This window comes from Propithecus coquereli, unplaced genomic scaffold (assembly GCF_000956105.1).
Source record: "Propithecus coquereli isolate 6110/MARCELLA unplaced genomic scaffold, Pcoq_1.0 Scaffold126, whole genome shotgun sequence".
Taxonomy (NCBI): Eukaryota; Metazoa; Chordata; class Mammalia; order Primates; family Indriidae; genus Propithecus; species Propithecus coquereli.
The window spans coordinates 874,648-895,467 of NW_012136747.1; the positions used below are offsets into that span (position 1 = coordinate 874,648).

At 55.5% G+C, this 20,820-nt stretch overlaps 2 protein-coding genes across 2 annotated transcripts in view; both read left to right on the forward strand.

Moving 5' to 3' along the window:
• LOC105805257 (NADH-cytochrome b5 reductase 3) overlaps positions 1-13,966 on the forward strand; it is a 15,393-nt gene extending 1,427 nt beyond the window's left edge. Inside the window, exons 2-8 of the mRNA XM_012638117.1 lie at positions 1,589-1,661; positions 2,056-2,162; positions 4,035-4,164; positions 4,660-4,743; positions 4,876-4,961; positions 7,980-8,079; positions 12,853-13,966. Of these exons, the coding sequence (XP_012493571.1) occupies positions 1,589-1,661; positions 2,056-2,162; positions 4,035-4,164; positions 4,660-4,743; positions 4,876-4,961; positions 7,980-8,079; positions 12,853-13,025 (753 nt within the window). The 3' untranslated portion in view covers positions 13,026-13,966. The remainder of the gene's footprint in view (positions 1-1,588; positions 1,662-2,055; positions 2,163-4,034; positions 4,165-4,659; positions 4,744-4,875; positions 4,962-7,979; positions 8,080-12,852) is intronic.
• Positions 13,967-17,984: 4,018 nt separating this feature from the next.
• The window catches only part of POLDIP3 (polymerase (DNA-directed), delta interacting protein 3), a 26,364-nt gene continuing 23,528 nt past the window's right edge, over positions 17,985-20,820 (forward strand). The window contains exon 1 of the mRNA XM_012638093.1: positions 17,985-18,159. Within this exon, the coding sequence (XP_012493547.1) occupies positions 18,101-18,159 (59 nt within the window). The 5' untranslated portion in view covers positions 17,985-18,100. The remainder of the gene's footprint in view (positions 18,160-20,820) is intronic.

Here is a 20,820-nt window from a genome sequence, read left to right on the forward strand (position 1 = left end):
TTTGAGTTCAGGAGTTCGAGAGCAACCTGAGCAAGAGCGAGACCCCCGTCTCCCACTAAAAAAGAAGAAAAAAATTAGCTGGACAACTAAAAAAAAAAGATAAAAAAATGCTTTTGGTGAAGTGTGAACATTCCCCTCGCCCCTCCCCCATTGGCACACCCCAGAGCCCTGTGCCGAGGGCCCAGGTCACCAGTCAGCGTGTACCTGGCAGACCCTTTCTGGCATGTCATTCGTACACTGTGGTGTACAGTGGTGCAGCTGTGTGCATACTTAGTTTATTTTTTTTGGTAATCTGAATTTTTTTTATCCAGCCATACGACATGGATACCTTTTCACATTTAACCCAGAGCTGCTTCATTTTCTTTTCTTTCTTTTTTTTTCTTTTGATGACTGTCTAGTATTTCATCTTAAGGACATTACACAAAGGACCCTTCAGTTTTGGACTGAGCATGTGGCAGATGTCCTAGAGTCACATCTCCCTCCACCCCTATGTAGCTTGGTGGTGGCTTTGCGGGTCAGCAGGTGGGCCTACTTTTTGGTACTTTGTGCCGTGCTCCACCAGGCTGCTGCGCTAGAGGCTGTCCAGCATGGTAATCAATCTTTCCCTCATTTCTGTTCTTCCTCCAAAAATTGTCAGGCATGTGGGTGTCTGACCTCCCAGGAGGCCTTGGGGCTCCGTTTACCCCAAGCGCAAAGGTTTCTGGGAAGGCAGCGTGAGGCCGGGGCTGCTGGGCAGAGTGGCCAGGCCCGTCATTCCTGAGATTTGCCTCTGCTCGCAGACTTGGTGATGGGGTCTCTCCTCGAGGCGGCTGCTCTGTGCGGGGACTCTGAGGGTGGGGGAGTTCTTTGTCGAGCTGAGCTGAGCTGGGCTTCTGCAATGAGCCCTTCTGGCCACTCCAGGGCACTGCTTGGGCAGACGGCAGAGGTGGAGTCCTCCTTCCCCCTCCTGGAATTTTTGGGCCATCTAGCATCCTCCCTTTAGGTTCATTCCCTGCTTTTTTTTTTTTTTTTTTTGAGACAGAGTCTCACTCTGTTGCCCGGGCTAGAGTGCCGTGGCATCAGCCTAGCTCACAGCAACCTCAAACTCCTGGGCTCAAGCGATCCTCCTGCCTCAGCCTCCCGAGTAGCTGGGACTACAGGCATACGCCGCCATGCCCGGCTAATTTTTTCTAGATATTTTTAGTTGGCCAATTAATTTCTTTCTAATTTTAGTAGAGACGGGGTCTCGCTCTTCCTCAGGCTGGTCTTGAACACCTGAGCTCAAACAATCTGCCTGCCTTGGCCTTCCAGGGTGCTAGGATTACAGGTGTGAGCCACCGCGCCCGGCCCTATTCCCTGCTTTAAACACTTTATTTTGTGTCCCTGGGCGGGTCACTGCTGCTCCTGGGCCAGCAAGAGCAGAGGCACACCCAATGTGTGCCGGCCCTCTGCCCCTCACACACAGGCGTGGGGGTGTGTGCAGCCACATGTGGCAACAGCAACACTTCTCGAGAGGGTGCTCAGGGACTCTGGGGAAGGGTGGGGGTCCTTGAGGGCGGGTGGCCTGTCTGCCCTGGGTGCCGTTTAGCAATTTCAGGCCTCTTTGCAGATCATCAACCATGATACCCGGCGCTTCCGCTTCGCCCTGCCAACACCCCAGCACATCCTGGGCCTCCCTGTTGGTGAGTCCTGCCGCCCCCTCCCACCCCCAGCCCAAGCTGAGCCTGGCAGGTGGCTGGGGCACTAGGTCAGAGAGGTGGAAACTTTGCGCTTCCACTAGGGAGGGCAGGGAAGCCTTCAAGGAGGAGGCGACAGCCACCCTGGGCCTTTGAGGGTGAGTCTGTCAGGATGAGAGTGGGCAGGGCCTCCGGGTCCCTGGCAGTGGCACCACAGGGGCAGAGGCGTGGAGGCAGGAAGCTGGGATGTAATGGGAGTCCCTGCGGGAGCGGCAAGGAACAGTGGGGCCAGGCCAGGCCACCGAATGCCAGGTGGGGCACAGGGCAGTGGGATGACAAGACCCTGGGGTCACCTAAAGGGATGATCGCTGGCCCAGAGTGACCCTTTCCTGTCCTGCAGGCCAACACATCTACCTCTCAGCTCGAATCGATGGAAACCTGGTCATTCGGCCCTACACACCCGTCTCCAGCGATGATGACAAGGGCTTCGTGGACCTGGTCATCAAGGTGAAATCTCCAGACCATGATGACAAAGGGTGGGTGGGGGTGGCTGTGGCAGCAGCCCAAGGCCTCCAAGGGGCCTTCGTGCCCCCCAGCCTCATCTCCAAAGGCCCAGTGCTCCCTTGGGCCTGGTGTCTGAGTAAACAGCAAATCATGCTTTGCCCACAAAGCCAAGTGGGGAGGCCTTGACGGAGGTCAGGCTGGGGACCTTCAAACAAGGACGGGTATCAACAGGAGAGGAGCCAGGAAGGCCCACCGGCTCGCGCGGGCAGCGATGGCCAGCCCCTCCCCTGCTGTGACCCTGGGAAAGCCTGGGGAGCTGGGGCTGTCTGGGGGCTGGAGGTGGATGCGCGCCCTGAAGATGTAGCGTTGGAAGCAGCAGACCAGAGAGACGAAGCACTGGCAGGGATCTTAAACATCCTGAGTAGAAAGAGTAAGGGACGAATGACAGCCACCGCGGTACGTTTTTATGAAAATGAGAGATACGAGCTTTCCTGTGGCGACCCACGCTCCCTGATAGCACATCCCTCGGGCGAGAGCCGGCCCAGGCCCGCAGGCGTGTGGTGTCAGAGACCCACCAGCCGAGGCCCTGACCTCCCGCTTAGGGTGGGAGGGGAGATGGGTCTGTCTGTCCTTGCTCTGGCCAGGGTCCTTCCGTGCTGAGGTGCCCAGGCCTGGCCTTGGGAGCCTGTCTTTGGCCAGAGGATGGACACTGAACACCTGGTCACACAGGAAGCCAGTGGACAGGGGACAAGTAACGAGACAAGTGCTCAGAACAGGCACCAAAGCTGGGCAGGGGTGGGCAGGCGAGAGCGGCTTCCTGAGCAGGCGACAGTGAGGTGAAGCCTAGGGCTGAGTAGGTGTTGACCAGGGGAAGAGGGAAGAAAAGGACCTTCCAGGTGCAAAGGCCCTGAGGTCAAAGGGGACTGCAGGACTGGCGCAGCCGTAGGGCAGGCACGAGAGGTGGGAGAGGTTGGTGGGGCCAGGCAGGGGCTTTGTCCAGAAGCAAAGAGAAGGTGGCGAGGCCTCGGGCATCTGTCTTGTTGACATGACTCTGGCCAGGTGTGGGGAAGATGCTGAGGGGATTCAAGTTGAGGGCGGAGAGCTCACAGGTGGCCAGGCCAGAGGTCAAAGTCCTGGCCTGGCACCCAGGGCCTGGGACAGTGTGCTCTGCCCGCCTCTCCCTGGCCCTCTGCGCCCCTCTGCCTCCTCGCCCCAGCAGCCCCTGCGCTGCAGCCACAGCAAACTTCCTCCCTCCCCCGAGGCCCTTCACACAGGCTGCCCTCCCCTGGCCGCCGTGCCCGCTGCTCTGCCCGACACACAACTGCGTGGCTTCGAGGCCTGGCACGAGCACCCCGCGAAGCCTTCCCAGCCCGGGCAGGGTGAACTGCCCCTCCTGTGTCCCCATCTCTCTGTACACGGTTGGATCGTCACATTTCCCTTTCCAAGGCAGTAATCCCAGAGGGTGCAGGCCAGGAAGTTGTTCCAAGAGCCATGTTTTTATGACAGCACAAAATGGGAAGAACCAGCATCCACCCCGAGGGGCGAGGCTGAGCCACTCCCCAGGGCTGTGCTGACAAACGTCAGTGTCTCCAGAGGGAGGGCCGCAGAGACAGTTCTTGGTGAAGTGTTACCGCGCCAAGTTCTGAGTCAGTCGGCCTCGTACACCAGGCTGACGCTTTGCTTCCCAAGAGAGTTTTAGGTGGAGGATGGGTCGTGGGACGGGTAAGTTTTGATGGGCGGGTGGATGGGGTTCCACGAGAGAGGCCACACGTGGGCCTGGGAAGAACCGGGAGGAGGAGCTTACTTCCCACCGTGGGCAAGAGCTGGCCCGGAGACCTGGGGCCGGGGACTGAGGGCTGTGGCTGTGTCTTGTAGGTTTACTTCAAGGACACCCATCCCAAGTTTCCCGCTGGAGGGAAGATGTCTCAGTACCTGGAAAGCATGCAGATTGGAGACACCATTGACTTCCGGGGCCCGAACGGGCTGCTGATCTATCAGGGCAGAGGTGATTTGGGTTGGAGTCCCTTGGCTACCAAGCAGGCGCTGACCCTGCTGTGTCTGGACGTGTGACTGTCCCTGGGCAAGCTGTCTTCTCCCCAGGAACTCAGCCTCCCTGGCTGTGTAGGGGACAAGTTGGCCAGCACAGGTCTCGCAGACTGGCTGTTCCTTGGGGCCAAATCTGTCCCGCATACGCCTTTGTTTGGCTCCCTCCGTGTCTGACAGCAAACCAGTGACAGAACGGAGCTGGAACGCTCTGGTGCGCCAGCCTCTCCACTGCCCCCGCGCTGTCTGCAGTGAGGACTCCTCACTGCGTTCTCTCTGGCATTTGGGCGGGGTCCTGGGTCTCCACCTTCCCATCCTCTCCCTCAGCCTGATGACTGGGGTTGCATGGTGGCTGCCCCCACCTCGGACTCTCAGAGTGGGGGCCGGTCCCGCCGCCTGTCAGACCCCGAGCGTGGCATGTTTGAGAGCTGGGTCTCACCCCTTCCCTTTCCCCTAGGGAAGTTCGCCATCCGTCCCGACAAGAAATCCGACCCCGTCATCAAGACAGTGAAATCTGTCGGCATGATTGCAGGAGGGACAGGTATATGGAACCCAGAGCCCCTCAGAGTCACCGGGGGATGGAGTTGCGGGTCGGGGTTGGGGCGTTGTCCTGGCACCCCTCCCTGCTTGGGTGCCTGGCACTCACTCAGCACGGAGCCCGGCTGTTTTGCAGGCATCACCCCAATGCTGCAGGTGATCCGCGCCATCATGAAAGACCCAGATGACCACACCGTGTGCCACCTGCTCTTTGCCAACCAGGTCAGTAAACAGCCCCCACGATATGCAAACTCGGCTTCCTGAGAGGGGACTTAGAGCCCAACCAGGCATTCAGGGGGTCCACACAGCTCTGTTGAGGTGCTGGGGGCCGACTGGGATGTGGGGGTGCCAGGACGTTCTGTGCCCTGGCTGTCTTTGCCGCAGCAGGTGGGGGTGGGGTTTGCAGTCCAGAGTGTCTGACTGAGAGGGCTGCTTTTTGGGGGAGACTTCCTGAGCACCCCCACCCCTGGCTGCTTCCTCCAAACCTCAGAGCTCCCTTAGCATGAGCAGAGTTTGGAACCCACCAGTGGGGAGGGAAGAATGCCAGCCTGGGCTTGGGCCAGCCTGGGGCCGGGGGCCTGTTTTACAGATGAGCAGATGACTGCACACGAGTCCCTGAGCTAAAGGCTGTTGGGGCAGGGATCGGACCTTCGCCTCTCTGGCTCCCGATTCCTACCCTCGTCCCCAGGCCTACTGCCACCTGCCCTGGCCTGCTGTTGGCCTTGGACAAGTCCGCCTAGAAGGGCAATGGAGACGCAGATGAGCAGTAAGACGGGTCTTGTTCTTGGACAGGAAGACCTGATGGTCTCAAGACGTCAGCTCTTTCTAAATAATCTGCAGACTCCCAGTGGGCTTTCCCCCCTTGTAATGCAAAACAACCCGGAAGACAGAGTGTACACACTACCAAGAAAGTTCCAAGAAAAATAACAAGGAAGAACTTAACACACTAGATGTTAAAACACGCTAAAAGTGTCAGTGATGAAAACACTGTGGTTCTAGAGCCACACATGGACCTGGACTTACTGCATTTCAGGGTAACACAACAGAAAATCTAGAATTTCACTGGAATATGCTAGAACATGTGGCTATTTGCATTTAAATTAAGACTAATTAAATAAAAAATTCACTTTCCTAGTCTCACTGGCCACATTTCAGGGGCTCCACAGCCACGAGTAACTGCTGGTCACCACACTGGACAGCACAGATACAGAACTCCCAAAATTGCAGACAGTCCCGTTGAACAGTGCTAGCCTGGAAGCAGACCCAAGCAGATGCGAGATGTCGTGTACGGTACAGCGGCGTCTCAAACCTGAGGAGAGAGATGAATCGGGAGCGTTGGGTCAGTTGCTATTTGGGAAAGACTAAGTAGATCCCTACCGTGGCTGATAACAAAATAAAGTTTAACGGCCAGGCGAGGTGCCTTGAGCCAGAGTCCCAGCTGCATGGCAGGCTGGGGCAGGAGGATCACTCAAGCCCGGAGTTCAAGGTCAGCCTAGGCCACATAGCAAGACCCCATCTCTCTTTAAAAAAAAGTACTAGGTGAGCTTTTTTATAAGGAGTCTTGCAGTGGTGGTGCCTCTAGTCCCAGCTACTTAGGAGGCTGAGGCAGGAGGGTCACTTGAGCCCGGGAGTTGGATTCTAGCCTGGGCAACATAGCCAGACCTCATCTCTTAAATTAAAAAAAAAGGTAAATTAAAACACTCCGACTGGCAAAAGTTAAACAAATATTACCCAGTGCTGGCAAAAGTGTAGGAAGATGGATCCCGTGGGTGTGCTGCTGAGCTGTGAGTTGGCGGAACTTTCTGGGGCATAAATTGGCCTCGTGGGTTGAATGCTTTGCATGCCTTGTCGATGGAGAAATTGCCACCCTGGAACCTACTTGCTCGAATTTAGCCTAAGCCATGGGCAGAGCAGTGAGGACGCTCAAAGAGGTGTTGTTTAGAGAGAGGACGTTTGAACAGTGCAGAGGTCCTTCAGCTGGGAGCGGGCAGTCCCTTCAGGGGGTTGGGCAGGGTACACTGACACGCGGGCAGTCTGAATAGAAAAAGTTCTAAAAAATACACACTGACATCCTAATAGTCACCATCTCCAAGGGTTTCAGATGCTTTTTCTTTGCTTCATATTTTCTACATTTTTTTTTTACCTAAGGCTTGTCTAGCCTAAGCCCTGTCCCCGCCCTCACCCCTTTAGGGCCAGAGGAGCTCTTAGCTCTCCGCCCTTGGAAATGGGAAAACATGGTCTCCCCGGGACGCAGAGGCAGGGGGGACACTGAGGAGCCGAAGCTGTGGAGCCACGTGGCGTGGGTGGTTTCACGGTTTCCGTCTGTCCTGCCCCCACCCTTTGTGATTCGTCCCTGCTGCTCCTCCGGTCACGTGGTGGGGGTGCTGTTCCCCTAGCAGAGAAGTCGCATCCCTGGGTGGGCCCACCCTGCCCTTCGCCCTGCCTGGGGGTTAGCCGGTCACCCTTCTGGTTGGCGTTTCTCTTTGGCCCCAGGTTCTGAGTCCCATGGGGTCAGTGACACTGCACTGTAGCCTGAGTGGCCCGTCTGTCCCTGAGTGACCTGCAGACACCCCCGGCCACGGCCTGTGGTCAGAAATGGGGCCCAGTCAGGTGGGGGGACCGGGGAGAGATCCCTGCACGCGCTGGGGGTCTGGGAAGACTTCCTGGGAGGGGCAAGGCTGCTGAGCTTGGAAGGGCTGGTGGGGCTGGCCAGGGCAGATGGGGGCAGGGTGGGGCTGCAGGCAGAGGGTGGCGGGCGGGTGTGGGCAGGGCCTCGGAGGGCAGGTGGAAGCAGAAGGACTTGCCTGAGGGCTGAAGGTGGCAAACCCCCCTCCTTTGAACTGAACCCTGCATTATTTTAAGCACTATGACCACTCCCTGGGGATAATCTCCCTGAATGTTTTGGCATATTTCCTTCCTCTCTGTTTCCTGTACCCAAGCTCTGCTATCTTTAGTTTTGTTTTCCATTTTTTCCGCTCCTCAATACATGGTGCACATTTCCCCACAGCATTAAAGCAGTCTGCAAACCGCGTTTGAGGAATCCCTCCGCAGGCAGCTTGGTGGGCTCCTTAGGCGGGGTCAGGGAAGCAGTGACCGGGGTGAGCTTTGAAAGACACTTTCTTGGCTTTCTTGAAAGCCAAGCGTGTGGCCTGGGGCGGGTGCGGTGGTCAGCCGCCTGGTGTCTCCAAGGGCAGTCCCTGCCACCTTTCCCTCCTGACCCCTTGGCCCCGTCCCCCGCAGACCGAGAAGGACATCCTGCTGCGGCCTGAGCTGGAGGAGCTGAGGAATGAACACTCTGCCCGTTTCAAGCTCTGGTACACGGTGGACAGAGCCCCTGAAGGTGATGTGGGGGCCCCCGGCAGGTGGGGTGGGAGGTGCCAGCCCAGGGCTGCCCTGTGCGAGCCTCGTTTGGTGCAACTGTGGCCCTGCGAGAGGGAGGTGGTGTGACCCCATCTCACAAAAGAAGCCCACACAGCCAGAAAACACCAGAGCCTGGCCTGGCACTCAGGTCCTGTCCGCCAGAGCCGGAGCCCTTCCCTGGCCCTCTGCACTGTGCCCTGCTGCCCTGCCCGCATTCTCTCCTGTCCCGGGCTGGGCTCACTCCGCGGCAGGTCTCCAGCGGCAGCGCAGGCTGTGGCGCCGTGGCTTCCACTTCACAGCGTGTGCTCCATGAGGCACCAAACACCCGTTTGCTCTCGATCGTCAGCCCTGGGAAGTGGGCTGGGCCGATGATGGTGACCCCTTTCTGCCTGTCCAGGCGGTTGAGCTGTTGGCCTCGGTCACAGTAAGGTGCAGGAGAGCCAGGACCACACGGGAGGCAGTGAATGAGGGCTGCCCCCAAACCGGAAATGAGATCGCCCTCTGGGAATTAAACTATCCTTCCCTTTCCTGCTTTAGGTAGAGATGTGGCTACAAGAAATACCTTAATTCTCTCTTTGCTGTAAGAAGAGCAGCAGCTCAGGCTTCCTTGTGGACGGTTCCCGTGATGCTTGGCCTCGGGGTTGGGAGACTCTAGGGAGTGGTGGGGACATCGGGATTGGGGTCATCTGCCTTGTCCAGAGGGGGCAGCCCCCTCCCAGCTGTGGGTGGTCCTGCTGTGCAGGGACCCAGCGCTATGTGACCGAGCCTCTCTGCTTTTCCAGAGAAGTTGGGGCCTGTGTCTTCATGAGCAATTTCGATTATTTATTATTAATAAGGGTTGGAAACTGGACATTTTTGAAGCAGCCATGGGGACGCCAACTTGTGATCTGCCGTCACGTCCTGCCCCCTGCCCTTGCTCCCCTGAGGGATCATCCACAGTGGGGGACACACGCCACCTGCTGACGGGGGAGCTCCGTCCACAGCACCCTCTGCTTCCCCAGAAATGAGCAGATGTGCTTAGGGGCTGGTGCCCACCTGTTGAGCTGGGTCACCTGGGCCCATCCCTGAGGGAGGAGCCGCCCAATTTGGGTTCTGGGCCTTGCAGGCTGAGTCAGGCCTTGGGCCGGTTGAATCTTTGAACTTCACAGCTGTGTCCCGAGGCCCCTGGCTTGACCAGCCACCCTGGCCCAGCCCATCTGAGCATGGCAGGTCCCCTCCTGGTCAGACCCTCTACCCTGTGAGTTCGTGAAGCCAGCCTGGCCCCAGGATCCCGCAGTCTAGTAGGCAAGGCAGAGGACAGATGGGAACCAGGTTTACTATTAATAGTAAATTATAGGCTGGGCGCAGTGGCTCACACCTGTAATCCTAGCTCTCTGGGAGGCAGAGGCGGGCGGATTGTTTGAGCTCAGGAGTTCGAAACCAGCCTGAGCAAGAGCAAGACCCCATCTCTACTAAAATTAGAAAGAAATTAATTGGACAACTAAAAATATATAGAAAAAATTAGCCGGGCATGGTGGCGCATGCCTGTAGTCCCAGCTACTCGGGAGGCTGAGGAAGGAGGATCGCTTGAGCCCAGGAGTCTGAGGTTGCTGTGAGCTAGGATGATGCCACGGCACTCACTCTAGCCAGGGCAACAAAGTGAGACTCTGTCTCAAAAAAAATAAAAAATAAAAATAAATAAATAGTAAATTATAGAGCAGAGTAGCAGGCGGTCAGTGTCATGGGGAGACAAGGCAGAGCCAGGCAGGAAGTCAGGAGTGGGGCGCACCAGCCCTGGGAGTCAAGCTGCTGTTCTTCTTCTAGTAAAGAAAGGAACATTTTTCTTGTATCCGTATCTCCATCAAAAGGGAGGAAATGAAAGATGGGTTAGCTCCTCCCTTCTGGTTGCAGTTTCTAATAGTGTGGCCACGGCAGGCTCGTGGGCAAGGTGGCACTTGGCCACGATGAGAACGCCCTTGTAGGGGCAGGCGCCCCTTTCCCTGGTGCCAGCCTTGTCCTGCAGGGGAGGGGCCGGTGCTGCCCTCTGGTGGTGGCATGCGGCAGCGCCGAGCCCTGCCTGGGGAGAGCTGCTTAGCAACAGTAACTGGTTCTGGGCCAAGGAGAGGAAGCGTGGGTGGTCTCCCAGTATTTTTCACTGACGTTTATTACCACCCTGGCGCTCGTTCAAGACTAGTTGAGGTACCGCTGTAACCTTAGGTATAAGCTGAAATTCTAGATGTTGAGAAAGATGGAAATGGGCCAGTCCCCTGTCTTGTGGAGCTAAGTGAAGGAAGAGGGGAGAGCAACGAGAACACACAGGTGCGTAGAATTCCATTTGCCCCGCAAAGCCACCTTCAGTGTGTGTATGAAGAAAAATACACTGTAGGCTATCTAAATAAAAATCCCTGGAAAATTGAGATTTGTCTTAGATACCTGCACAGTTCTTACCCTAGCAAATACAGTTTATTCCCATGCAGTTTTTCACAAAGTATTTTCAGATCCATTGCCAAGCTATAAAAATGTTTTCTGTGCCCCGCCTGTTCCAGAAGGGATTTTAAGAAATTTACAGAGACTCACATGGTGAGTCACAGTGGCACAAACGGAAAGTGGGAGTGAAATAAAAACAAGGGCAGGGCCATGAAATGAATGGAATCAGGAATAGGGTTTGTACAAAAGTGGACTGTGATGCACACTTGCCATGGATGGGCTATGTCTATCACTCTGAGCTTCCCAGCAGCCGAGGTGAAAAGGGAAATGTCATATTTAGCTCACAGTGTCCATGAGATAAAGGACTGCATTGCTCAGCACAGTAGAGACTTCCTGATCCCAAGGCCAGCTGAGACTGTTTTGGCCTCTCCCCCTCATAGAGTGGACACAGCGTGATACACAGTGTGTTGTCCGTCTGGGCAGGGTGGCTCAGGTCAGCCAGTGCCCTCCTCACTGCAGGCTTCTGCAGCAGCCTTTCTGTTGGCAGTGAGGGCTATGGGGAGGCTTTGCTGGATGCAAAGAACAGAGACAAGCCATGGAACGTTGGGTGTTCAGGACTGGAGGGACTTGAGGGGGCAGGAGACCATTCCCCAAACTCAGCCAGGCCTGGTGGTGCCCTGGGCCAGGTGGAGCGTCCAAGGCAGGCGTCAAATGTCCCAGCATCCCTCCATCTCCTGCCACTTCCCATATGTCTGCACAGCCTGCTGCCAGTGTCCTGCCCTCTGCCCACCCCGCCACCTGCTGTGTCTCTCTGACATCGTTGTTGCCCTTCCAGAGCCAAGCAAGGTCTTCCCGAGCGATGATGCCACCCACTGGGCGGAGCTAGGGGCCGGCCTGGGGTCAGGTGCCCCAGTGGGATCAGGAGGTGGCTGGGGAAGAAGCACGTGGCAGGCGGCAGGCATCGGCTGGTCTATCCATCTGTCCCTCAGGGCTGAGTTCCTGCTGAGCTGCTTGGCATGGGGTCATTTGAGAGGACCATGGCGGCATGCCAGTACAGGTCCTTACGTCCCCCGGTGGTATTTGTCCCACTGAACGCTGAAGAACCATGCGGGATGGTGAGCTTAAGACTAGGCTTCCCCTGCTCCTCATCCAAGAGAGCAGTGACATTAGTAAGCAACACATCTGCAGGAACACCTCTCACCTGGGCCTCATGACCCTACAGATGTGGAAACTGAGGCACAGAGGGATGCTGGCTGCCCCAGCGGGTTGGAAGCCAGAGCTGGAGCCAGAGTGGGCGTCTGTCTCTTCTTCCTCTCCTTCCTGGCCCGCAAGCATCAGAGCCCCCATTCTCCTGTCGCCCCCCTGCCAGCCTGAGTTCACATCCCTGTTACCCACTGTGCTCCCTGGGCTGGGAGTCTCCCCCCTCAGCAACCCCTGCTGGCAGGTCAGCCCCTGGGGGTAGATGTTGGATCAGAGCCGTTCCCAGCCTTGGGGGCTGGGGTCGTCACACTGGCATCGTCAGCTGCTTGAAGGAATGAAAAGAAGGCTCCGACCACAGCAGCTGGGACACGGTGCGGGTGCGCATGCGCGCAAAAGGGAGGCAGGCGTGACCCTGCAGAACAGCCGCGCCCAGAGGGTCTCGGGTCTGGAGCTTCAGCCTGTGTCCCGGCCTCGCTGTTTCGGGCACAGGGATTGCTTATTTGGGACACGTTCCTTCATTATTGAGCAACGACTGTGTACTTAGGCACTGGGAACACAGGTGTGGGCAAGATCTGCTGCTCGTGGGGTGACATCCTGGCCAGGGGAGGAGTCAGGCAATGGGCCTGTGGCCGGAGAGCGGTTCGTGAACGTCGCCCTGACCAGCCTGGGGCTGGGCACTGGCTTGGGGATGTCTGGGAACCTGGAGTTCACATGTCAGCTTCGTCCCTGCCTCGTTGTGTGACCTTGAACAACTCGACTCTGGGTCCTCTGGGCCTCAGTTTCCACATAGGTAAAATGGGACGAATAACTCCCGCCTTGTCTGCCCACAGGGTGGATCTGAGGGCCACAGGTGGCCAAATGGAAGCAAAAGGCTTTGCAAACTGTAAAGTGTGGGGAGGGAAACCACAAAGGGCTTGTGTCCCAGTTTCAGGCTGCAGGGCCTGAAGCCACAGGCATGGTCAGGGTTGGGGTGGGGGGCACAGAGGTTGCGGGGATCCACCTCTTCATTCTTCAGTGTTCGTTGAAAAAGAAAGGAGGGACTCAGGGCTTAGCAGGCCGGCGGGCAGGGGGACGTGGGCAGCTGGGCCCTCGGTCGGTTGGTCAGTCGCAGGCTGCGCTCGGGCTCACGTGGTCTCTCGCCCCACAGCCTGGGACTACAGCCAGGGCTTCGTGAACGAGGAGATGATCCGGGACCACCTTCCGCCTCCGGAGGAGGAGCCGCTGGTGCTGATGTGCGGGCCCCCACCCATGATCCAGTTTGCCTGCCTGCCCAACCTGGAGCGCGTGGGCCACCCCAAGGAGCGCTGCTTCACCTTCTGAGGGCCCGGCGCCGGCTGCACACACGCCCACCTGCCCCGCGTGCGCACCTCGCCCCGTCCACACTCGACCCTTCGCCACCCCACTCTGCCCCACCTCACGCTGGGGCCCGGCTTCAGCCTGGCCTGCCCGCGCCCTGGTGACCGCCCCGCTGAGCTGGCCCCGAGGGTCCCCTTTGGGAGCAGCGTTCTGTTTCAGGTGCGCCGCAGCGGAACCTCCAGGACAGGTTCCTGCCCAGCACTTGCTGGTTCGTACCAGAGATGCCCGGCTGCATGCCTGTCCCCCAGCCCAGCACCCACACTACAGAGGAGGGCTGCCAGCACCTCGCTGCTCTCGGCCCTCGGGGCAGTGGGTCACAGTCTGGACGTCAGCATGGCGTGCGCACAGACCAGAGCTGCAGGCGTCAGGGCCTGGCCCCGCCACTGTCCTCCCCAGCCACCCCTCACTGCCTGTCTTGGGCCACAGCCAGGCACCTGACACTACACGAGATGGGTGACACCAAAAAGTCCTCTTGGGGTGGGCGGCTTGGGGTGAAAGGCTGCCCCCACCCCAGGGCCCAGGCAGGCCCTGGCCAGCTGGGAGCCTGGCTCTCCCCGTGGCCAGAGTGGAAGAGAATGCTGGCCAAGCCCTGGCGCCAGCACGTGGGCCCTCCTGACACCTCGGTGTCTCCCCCCAACACATCCTGCGCTAAGCGGCGCTGGGCGGCCCACCGCCCGCCCTGGGGCACCGCAGCGACTGTGTTTATTACTGCTCTGTCCCAAGCCTGCCCCTCCTCCTGCCCTCGCCCCCAGCACCGGGGAGATTTTGAGCAGTGCCTCTTGTCCCAGCGACATATCGTGGCCTCGATGTTGCCTTTAGACAACAGCTGTGTTAGCTCTTGCGTATCGGCTTTTTCAGAGTCATTTATGAGCAGAAAAAAAAACTGAAATAAAACTTTGCTAATACTAAGCCTTCTGCAGCTCCTGGAGGCTCTGTGACGCGGGGCAGGGGCGGTGGTGGGACATTTATTTCTCGTGTATGTTTTTGTTTGTTGTAGAAAAATTGGAAAGTGCAAAAAAGTATCCACAGGAAAAAATACCCGACGTCCAGAGGCAGGCGCTTCTCACTTTAATCGTGTGGCTGCCGCATCCTCTCAGCATCAAATGAGCTTTTTCCTGTCACCAGACACCACAAACCCAAGTGGATCATGATGTATTGTTCGGTGAACAGTTAGGCTGTTTCCAGTTTCTGGGTTTTGTAAGCAACAGTGGCCACCCACCCTGCTCTAGGTGACCTCTTTTAGGACAGGTTCCCAGAAGCAGAGCCCAGCCCGGGGGCAGGGCCTCTGGCAGTTCAGCTTTCACACCGGGTCCTCTCTCTCCCCAGCCTTATTCAGGTCATCTCAGCGGGGCGCACCACGCCCAGGCCTGTCTTTGGACAACTGTCTGCCTCCAACGTTACTCTGTCCCCTTGCTCCTCTGGGCAACCCTGAGAAGTCGGGAGGAGTCATCCGCCCCATTTTCCGTCGGACAGATTGAGTCTCCGGCAGCGAATGGTTTTCAGGCTGGAGATGGGGCCTGAGGTGAGGCCAGTGTCACTGTTCCAGGTGCTGGGGACTCAGCTGGGGATGCCTCAGGCACGGCCCATCTCACTGCTCTGTGATGCTGGGCTTCCAGTGGGAAAGGCGATAGACAAGTCACAGGGTGTCATTTGCCAGATGGTAAATCAAAGGTGACGAGACGATGGCGGGAGGGCTATTCCTAAAATTGAGCAGCAGGAAAGCCGTCTCTGAAGAGATGGAGCTGGCACTGCTGGGATACTTCAAGGTGGTAAGGACAGCAAGTGCAAAGGCCCTGTGGTTGGAATAAGTTTGTGGAACAAACTTGCAGAAATAGCTCAAAGAAGGCAGGTGGCTGGAGAGGATGGTGGAGATGAAGCTGGGGAGGGAGACAGGGCTAAACTGGTGCTCCAGAGGGAGTGCCCAGCAAGTGCAAAGGCCCTGGAGCAGAGACTTGCTGAATGTTCGAAGGAACATAGTGAAGGCCAGTGTGCTGGAGTGGAGTGGGAAGAGAGGATGGTGTGCTCGCTTTGGCAGCACATACAATAAAACCTAAAGATACAGAGAAGATTAGCACGGCCCCTGCGCAAGGATGACATGGAAATGCGTGAAGCATTCCATATGAAAATGTTTTTAAAAAAACAGGATGGGGCAAGTTCAAGGGAAGGAATGCCTGATGCAAGTGGAGGGAGGCCTGAGGGAGCCCCTCTGTCCCCTCACCTTCCATCTGTCTCTGGCCCACCACCTGGCCCTCACTACATACTGGGGCGAGAAAAGGCCTTGGCCTGGGAATCCGGGGCCCAATGGCCCTTCACACTGCGCCAGTCACTTGATACACATTAGGTCTCACCCTCATTCCTGTCCCTGCCTGAGGAGGAGAAAACAGGCCCATCTGAGCCCAGAACAGGCGGACTCCTGGGGAGAAGGGGGTGAAGTGCGTCCGGCTCCTACGCTCTCTCCTGCTCCGTTTCCCCATTCATAACCTGGGTAGTGAACTGGGTCAGTGGTTCTCCACCCTCTCAGGCCTGACACCTTTTAAAAATCACGATTGTATTAATAACAGGTCCTTTACTCTCCTGAAGAGAGTTCACAGATAGTATCACCTACCTACCTACATGCACAATATTATTTATTTATTTTTGAGACAGAGTCTCACTCTGTTGCCCAGGCTAGAGTGCAGTGGCATCAGCCTAGCTCACAGCAACCTCAAACTCCTGGGCTCAAGCGATCCTCCTGCCTCAGCCTCCCGAGTACCTGGGACTACAGGCGCTTCCCACCACGCCTGGCTAACTTTTTGTTTCCATTTTTTTAGTTGCTTGGCTAATTTGTTCTAATTTTTAGTAGAGACAGGGTCTTGTTCTTGCTCAGGCTGGTCTTGAACTCCTGACTTCAAGCAATCCTCTCGCCTCTGCCTCCCAGAGTGCTAGGATTACAGGCGTCAGCCACCGCACCTGGCTCTCAAGAGGTCTTGAGAAAATGAGCCCAAGGTGGCCAGATTACAGTTTGGTTTTATACATTCATGGAGACAGGAATTAATTACAGTTAAACCATAAATCAATACATGGAAGGTATACATTGATTCCCCTGAAAAGGCGGGACATCTTGAAGCAGGAGCTTACAGGTCATAAGTGGGTTTTAGGGATTCTTTAGTTGGCAACAGGTTGAAAGCGTTAAGCTTTGTCTAAAGACCTGGAGTCAGTAGAAAGGAATGTTTGACTTAAGATGGGGAGCTGGCATGGCTGCTCTCACCTGTAATCCCAGCACTTTGGGAGGATAAGGAAGGAGGATCACTTGACACCAGGAGTTCCAGACCAGCCCCAGCAACATAGCCCAAGGCCCCATCTCTACAAAAAATACAAAAATTAGCCAGGTGTGGTGGCATGTGCCTGCAGTTCCAGCTACTCGGGTTGGATCGCCTGAGCCCAAGAGTTTGAGGTTGTAGTGAGCTATAACGATGCCACTGCACTCCAGCCTGAGCAACAGAGCCAGACTCTGCAACAACAACAACAACAACAAAAAAGCGCCGGGGGGCGGGCGGTCTGCTAGGATGCTTAGGTTAAGATATTAAGATAAGGGGCCTGCCCGGTGGCTCACGCCTGTAATCCTAGCTCTCTGGGAGGCCGAGGCGGGTGGATCGTTTGAGCTCAGGAGTTCGAGACCAGCCTGAGCAAGAACAATAGAAAGAGAGGGAAGGGCCCAGTCACCCCTCCTCTGCCTGGTGCAGATCCCAGCTCCCAGTTTCTGAGGCCGGATTTTTAATTGTGGTGATGATCTATCAAGAGCACATGACTCCACGTGTCCTAAGGGCATTGAATGTATTTTTTATTGAGCAGATTCGACAAATATGTGTCAAACACCTACCCGATGCCTGCCTCAACGCGCGAGGCTGGGGTTGTATCAGTGACAGCCAACCCATGTATTGAACACATAAATGAATTGTCTATTTAACTCTCCCACCGACCCATTCTACAGATCGGGAAGACAGACTCAGGGACATGAAGTGATTTGCTTGTGCCAACTGGGAAGCGAGGCAGGGGTCCTCTAGCTCTCCCCACTAAGAGAATTACACGATAAAACCACCGCGTCCGCACACGCTCGGTCAGGAACTGCGCGCCTACCGTGCGAGGCCGGCACTGCACAGACCTTTCTCAGCCTCCAACACGTGGTCCTACGGGGAAGCCGTTCATCATGAACTGGCTAAAGTCGGGCAACTTCAGGATAACCAACACACAACAAAATCCGCGGTTCCGTGGGTCACAACAGTTAATACTCCTGGCAATTTTGGGTGGCCGACCCCACCATGTTGCCTTCCGTCCTACAAGAGGCGGGAGACAGGTGGGAGCCCCTGTGCTCACGCGGGCTCCGAGACCACCCCACGACTGAGACAGTGGGCAAACACCGAGCACGTGAAATAACACAGAACCCACCATAGCACTCTTTTCCTTCGTTCCTTTAAAGTGTTTTCAGACAGTCTGTTTTTCAAGCGAAAACAAAAGACGGGCAGATCGCGACTCCCAGGCATCCCGCAAAGTAGGCGGGTCACCTTAGGGGCGACCTTTACCCGCTCAAAAATTCGTCTCACATTAGCAGTGAGGATTCGGGCGTCACCCCGAATCGTTATTTTCCTTACTCATAAGTTTAAGGCATAAAAACACACACCGCTGACTTCATTGGTAATGAATCTTAATCTCATTAGCTATACGGTGAGTAACGTAACCGACTGTTGGGATGACCGACCAGATCCATTGAAGTTTGTTTTATTCAGTAGTTAGTTTATTTAGTCACTTTTCTTTTTATTTTTTTGTTCGGGGAGAATAAAGTGTCAATAGTACTCTGACCCGCCGTATGCAGATAAGAAGCCTGCATCGCGAAGGCTCACGGGGAGCGCCCCCGCCTCTTCCGGCCCCTGCCTGGTTTTCGAGTTGTCGCGAGAGTTGGTCGGCTGAACGCCGGAAGCAGCTAGTCGTTCGGTGGAGGCCGAAGGGGCGGGCTCGCTTGTTGGGGACGTCTAAGCTGTTTTCCGCTCGCTCGGCGGCGCAAGATGGCGGATATCTCACTGGACGAGCTCATCAGGAAGCGTGGCGCGGCAGCGAAAGGACGGTGAGCGGCCTTGTAGTCCTTCGGGGTTCAGGGTCTGCGGCCTAACAGGGCTTGGGGAGGAGGAGGGAGCGGTCCGGGAGCGACGCGGAGGGTTGTCTGCGCCCGCCCCCTGCCGCCGCCGCCGCCGCCGCGTTCCTCATTGGCCGGGCCTCGGGCTCTGCGGGCCTAGCTGCCGGCCCGCCCACCCACTGGCTGGAGGCGCCGTCCCTCTGGCAGGCCGGGGGACCCCGGTAGAGCTGTGGCGGGGGCCTGGGTACCCGGCTTGTTGAGGGAAGGGGCTGCCCCCTGAGACCCCGTGGGCCGGGAGTCCCTTTGGCTCAGCCTCCTCGCCTGTCTAGGTTGGCATTTGGGCGCCGCTCCTCCATGATCTCTGCGCTGCCTCATCTCCACCCGTCTTAAGAGTAAAGACAACTGAAGTTTAGCGAGGAAGTGACTTGACCAGACACTGTTAGAGCTGAGATTCAAACCCAAACCCTGTGCCCGTTCACCTCTTCACGCCACCTCTGTTAACACTCGCCTCCTTTTGTGAGTGATTTTAAGTTTTCTAAGCGCTTTCATATACATAATGCCTTATTTGCACTCCTGTCTGTTAGCTACTAATGTTACCCCTGTTTTACAGATGGGACCTCGAGGCTGGGAGAGGTAAAGTGACTTGCCCGAGGCCAGGAGAACTGAGCAGCAGGGTTGAGTGCCCTTTAATTAATTGTTGGCTGAGTTGGCCTCGGGCATGGGCAGAAAAACCGGGGAGACAGGCTGGACGTTGGCTATTTCCTGAGGGGTGTAGCTCCTCAGCTCCCCGAGAAGACAGTTCTGGAGCTGTGGAGGTGATTTGCAATTACGTGCCCAAACTTTTAAACCGTTAAATATTATTAGTTCTTTCTAGCCTTTGTGAGCTGAGTTCAACTGTATGAAGTAAGAGCTTGCCCAACAGTTTTCCAATGCATATTAAATAAGTTTTTAAATGTCTTTGTAGGCAGCCAGAATATACCGGTGTCAGGTATTGTTTTCTAAGACATTCACTCAGCAGATGTTTATTAATACCTTCCGGGAGCCTGTGGCCAGAAAATAGATTTTTCTCTTCCTATCCGAAATGTATCCCTCACCTTCATCCCCACCCTCGACACATATCCACTACAGCTGCCACCATCACCTCGTAATTTACCGCCAGCACTTACTGGTTCTGATTTATAACAGGCATGCAGTTAGTATTTGTTTCCTCAACTGTTTTCTGTGAGTAGTTCTCTCCTAGGGCTTCCCTCCAGTGACTGATGTGGAATTGGTCCTGTGTCCTTTGACTACTTCTGTCCAGGTTTCATAGATCGTTTAGTAGTTGCTGAGTGAACTGTGAACTGAGCTCACAGCCCTCGGTTCCTGACTGCAGACAGTCTGTACCAGCTATGTGGTCTGTACGTTTTGTCTTTGGTGTGTGCAGAATCTTGTGTTCGCCAGTGGGTGGGGGTGGAAGTATGGGAGGGGGCAATATGTGTGGATCCAGGGGAAGACCAGGGACTGTGCCGCCAGGTGGGCCTGGTCCCTGGCAGGTCACTTTTGGGTTCTCTGCCTCCCTGGCCAGGGGACTTATGAGCTGGGCAGTTTCCTCACTTGTGATGGTCAGTGTGAGAATGCGTGTTTAAAGTTTGTATCATGCAATAAGTGTTTAGCAAATGATGCTAGTTGTCTAGACCTTTCCTTGAGTAGAAGTATGAAACGCTTCAGGGACATAATAGGGAATCGTGGGGCTCTAGAGTCTCTTTGTTGTCTGTGCATGTGAAATAAAAATAGTTTGCACAAGAATTAACGCAAACATAGCGTGCACTTCAGTTTCTTCTACACTAGTGTCTCTGCCAGTACTCTTTGCCCCAATCCAATCCTCACATAATAGCAAAGCAGTATTCTCATGCTGGAAATGGATATTGCTTTTTCACTTAAGAAGCCTTCAGTGAAACATTCTGTGTTTCAATGTTTCAGCATTTTCCAAGTTTAAAATCCTTGCTTCTCCCACTTTCTGTATGATCTTATGCAAGTTATTTAACCATTCCATGCTTCTCTTTCCTTTCTATAAAACGTGGGTAATGTCTGCTTCATTAGGTTATTGTCAGAATTGAGTGGATTAATACACCTAAAGTGCTTTGAAAAGTGCCTGGCAGGTACTAAATGTTCAGTAGATGTTAGCTTTCTTCATTGTCATCATTGAATTTGTGAAGGGTTTGAACAAATGTCATTTACTGCAGTAAATATAGTCTCTTATACGTGCTTCCTAGAAGTAGTTTCCGTACTGGGAACTTTGGTTTTAGTGTTGCATGGATGTTCCACGAAGAACCTGTGGCTATCTCAGAAGGCTTCTTTCCTCTTAGTGGAAATAGCAGATGGAGCATGTGGAAGCAGAAATAACCTTTTCCCCACCAGTCTGGTCACTTTGTGTCCTGTGATCTTTGAGGGATTTGTGGAATGTGCTTGTTCTCCAGAGCAGTGATTCTGTTTTGTGTTCTTTACGTCTTGTAAGTCAAGAAAAGGTCATTACCATTATTAATACCTGAGCCTCCAATTAATCATCAAAAGATGGCCAGGCGCGGTGGCTCACGCCTGTAATCCTAGCTCTCTGGGAGGCCGAGGCGGGTGGATTGTTTGAGCTCAGGAGTTCGAAACCAGCCTGAGCAAGAG